Source organism: Carlito syrichta, unplaced genomic scaffold (assembly GCF_000164805.1).
Source record: "Carlito syrichta isolate Samal-C Ts95f unplaced genomic scaffold, Tarsius_syrichta-2.0.1 Scaffold123615, whole genome shotgun sequence".
NCBI lineage: Eukaryota > Metazoa > Chordata > Mammalia > Primates > Tarsiidae > Carlito > Carlito syrichta.
This window is the reverse complement of record NW_007067711.1, coordinates 94,844-98,481: the sequence shown is the minus strand read 5'-3', so window position 1 is coordinate 98,481 and position 3,638 is coordinate 94,844. Positions and strand designations below refer to the sequence as shown.

Genomic DNA, 3,638 nt, shown 5'->3' with positions numbered 1-3,638 from the left:
GGTTTCACCAAGTTGCCCAGGCGGGTCTCGAACCCACGGGTTCAGGCAATCCACTACCTCGGCCTCCCAAGGCACGGGATTACAGGCTGAGCCACCAAACCTGGCTAAAAAACAGTACTTAAATAACCTACAGCCGGCACGGTAGCTCCCGCCTATAATCCCAGCACTTTGGGAGGTGGAGGTGAGAGGAATGCCTGAGTCCAGGGCTTCGAGACTAGCCAGGGCAACTTAGTGAGACCTCGTCTCTACAATAAATAAACCAGCCGAGTGTGTGGCGCATGCCTGTGATTCCAGCTACCTTGAAGGCTGAGGCAGAAGGATCACCTGAGTCCAGCAGGTCGAGGCTGTGGTGGCCATGAGCATGCCACTGCACTCCAGCCTGGGCAACAGAGTGAGACTCCAACTATCTATCAGTCCATCAAGCAACAAACAAACAAACAAACAGTCTACAAGGGTCAGGATCAGAGTTAATGGGGCAGCCCTAAGGGCTAAGGAATCCACACTTCACATCTGCAACCCACTGGGAAGCTGATGCCATGAACTGCTCTAGGTGCAACAGGAAACAGTTACAGGAAAGCCACCCCCTCAACCTTCACGGCCTATTAGAAAGCACAGGTTCTGCTCTATCTCCTTCCTCCCCCTCCTCACCACGGCACTCACCCTTGGTTCTTCAGGAGAGCAGCCAAGTGACTGGTCTTATTGCCGGGGGCAGCACACGCATCAATGACATGGGAGCCTGGTGGAGGAGCCAGCAGCATGGCTGGAAGACAGCTGGCCTGGCAGGGTGGAGCACAGCGGCCGGGTGAACGAAGGCCCCTGGCTGAGCCCTCTCCCACACATTCTGCCCTCTTGCACCGTCTTCCCTACCTTGTCTTGTAGAATGAGGTGACCGGCTTGGTACAGCGGGTGTTCGTGCAGATCTGTCTGAGCAGGAAACACGAGCAGCTCTGGCAACAAGGGATCCAGAAGAAAATGCTTCCCCTTGAGGGCCCTCAAGTCATCGAGGCTGCCGGGGAGGTTAGGACCAGGGAATAAGAAGCATTCATTCATTTTCTGAATTTCCCCACACCAGGCCCCATATTGACTCTTCATTCATGCAACGAATATTTTAAATGGCTGTGAAGAAATAAACAGGGGATAAGATGGGGCAGCAGAAGCCGCAGTTCACAGAATCGGTTCTCAAGCAAGACAAACAGGGTTGAGGATCTCGTCTCAACCACTGTCCAGCAGCGGGAGCGTGGGCAAGCGCTTTAATCTCAAGCTCTGATTTGCACTTTTGTAAAATGGTAGGTGAAGTTAAGTTAAATGAGTTATTACATCCAAAATATCTGGTGCAAATTAAGTACCCGATAAATGTGATTCATTACTTTAACAGTAATGAAGCATAGCCTGGGGGAAGACTACAGGGGGATAAGGGAGTACAGGGGAGGTAGGAGCTGAATTGATTCCTGATGGATGAGGTAACATGAGGTACCTGGTTAAAACAACACTCACTCTAACGCCACAAAGGAGTACTGTCCACTTGACTGATGCAAAAACAGGCCTAGAGTCACATTATCTCAGTACGGAAATACATCAAAGTAGCAGAGCTGGGGATTCAAGCCCAAACAAAGTCATCCTCTACTATTCCACCCTGGCCTCCAAGCAACATGCTAGAGACAAGAGGAAGGACATCTAAAACAGGGCAAGGAGAGAGCAGAGGCAGCGTCTCAGAGCTGTCAAAAGACAAAACCAGACTACTGTCTGTGTAGACTTCTATGGAAACACACTTGGGGAAAAAAGACAAAACCGGAGGGAGGTGTGAGCCCAGTGAAGGGGTGGGGGAAGTATCAGGGCAGGGACCAGTAACTGCTTCTAGAACTCCCAGTTCAGGTAGCGCCTCGGCAGATGGGAATCGAGAGGACGCAGGAGGCCTAGCACAATGGAGAGCCAAGAAGGGTTTCAGCAGGGTAGTAACACATCAGCTCTGAGTTTAGATCTTTCTGCAGCCACAGGAGGAAAACACAGAAAAACTTCAGAGAGACAAAGGTAAAACAGCAAATGCCTGGAGGGAGAGGAAGCAAGCAGCTGGGATGACTCTGGCTTGACCAAATGGGTGGAAGATGGTGGCATCTGTTAGGTGAAAACAGGGGATCCACCAGGCGTCGGGTTTGAGAGGGAAGGTGGTGGCCATGCAGTGACTGCAGTACCTGTGGAGCATTCAAATGAGCCCAAGGAGAAAGGAATACAAGAAGTTTACACTGGGAGACACGAATCACCAGGTGGGAGGGAGGAGTCAAAGCAGAGGAAAAACTGAGGGGTACATCAGAAGAATGCAGGATGGGATGCCCAGGAGTATCAATGCTTAAGGGATGGGAGGAAAACAGGCACTGGAAGGAGTTGGAGAAACTGCCGGAGAAGTCGGAAGAAAACAGAGTGCAGTAACCACCACCCAGTCTCTGCTTCCCCGAGCCCCCAGACACCTCCCTAGATGAGGGCACCCAGACAGAGTGGCACGCTCTTACCCGGAGGCCCGGCCCTGGTAAGAGAAACCCTGTCTCTTGAAATAATCGACTACATCGTCAGCGCAGGTCTTGAGAGTGTTGATGCGCACAAACCGAGGCACTTGAGAGGCTGGGAAACAATCGGCAGTGAGTGGCACAGCCCTCTCCTCTGAGGCCCCCGTGGCTCTCCCCACCCCGGGCCCCTCCCAGTTCACCTGGCCCAGGCCTGGATCCCACTTCCAGCAGGTCCTCATTCCGGCTCACACCCCGCTGAACCTTGAGCCGGGCCAACTCCGCCTTGAGCCGCGCCTGGTGCCGGCCCAGCAAAGGCTTCCATCGGCCCCCACCCCCTCGAAAGCCCTTTCCCAGCAACAAGTCATACACGAGCACCTAGGGATGAGGAAGCAGACAACAAAAAGCCCCACGCGTTAATGCCTTGGAACTGCTTTATAAAGGGCTGTACCCTTTATAAAGGGCTACACAGACCACCTGTCCAGGCCGTTACAGATAAAGGTGGGGCACCTTATCCAAGATCACCCTAGAAGTGAACAGCAGGTAACAGAATTGGAAACTGGATGCTCGCGAGCAGAGCTCTGCATCACGACCCCCACCCCCCGCCCTCCCACGTGACCTTTTCGTTTCCTTTCCTTCGAGATTTTTAATTTGATTTACGTATGTGTTTGCTTTAGTGAGGAAGCAGGGTTTACTGCGAGGAGAGAGAGGCTCCCCCAGCGGAAGGGGACCCGAAGGGGCCGCCCCCCTTTTCGTCTCCTCAGAAAGTCCCTGCCGCGGCTACTTGCAGTACTTGGGCTGGCAGCTAACCCTTCACACGACGCCTGACGGCAAAGCCTTTTCATCCCCCCTCAACTCGTAACCGGGGAGGAGGCTCGCTCAAGCTGGTTTCGGACGAGCGACCGGCCCCGCTCCCGCCCGCCACGGCAGCAGAGCCGGGCCCAGGTCAGACCTCCGACCCTCGGGGCTCGCCCCTGGCCTCTCCCCGCGCCCCCGTCACCTTCGCCAGGTGCGGCCGCAGCTTCTTCTCGGCGCGGAGGAGGCCGGCGCTGGCGATCACGGCGTCCAGCACCGCGGAGTAGCGCTGCGTCTCGCACACCAGCGCGTACAGCTGCTTCACGTTCTGCGAGGCGGAGGGGAGAC

The 3,638-nt window shown here is 54.7% G+C and overlaps 1 protein-coding gene across 4 annotated transcripts in view; it reads right to left on the bottom strand.

Annotated features, from left to right (window-relative positions):
• NSUN5 (NOP2/Sun RNA methyltransferase family member 5) overlaps window positions 1-3,619 on the bottom strand; it is a 5,056-nt gene extending 1,437 nt beyond the window's left edge. For 2 of the 4 annotated variants that reach the window (XM_021707725.1, XM_021707728.1), the window contains exons 1-4: window positions 2,699-2,876; window positions 2,505-2,613; window positions 868-1,006; window positions 661-776 (exon numbers count right to left, since the gene is read on the bottom strand). In XM_021707725.1, the coding sequence (XP_021563400.1) occupies window positions 661-758 (98 nt within the window). In that variant the 5' untranslated portion in view covers window positions 759-776; window positions 868-1,006; window positions 2,505-2,613; window positions 2,699-2,876. Of the gene's footprint in view, window positions 1-660; window positions 777-867; window positions 1,015-2,504; window positions 2,614-2,698; window positions 2,877-3,495 lie in introns of those variants that run through there. The other 2 variants (XM_021707727.1, XM_021707726.1) reach the window with 2 other exon arrangements.
• Between the last annotated feature and the right edge of the window lie 19 nt (window positions 3,620-3,638).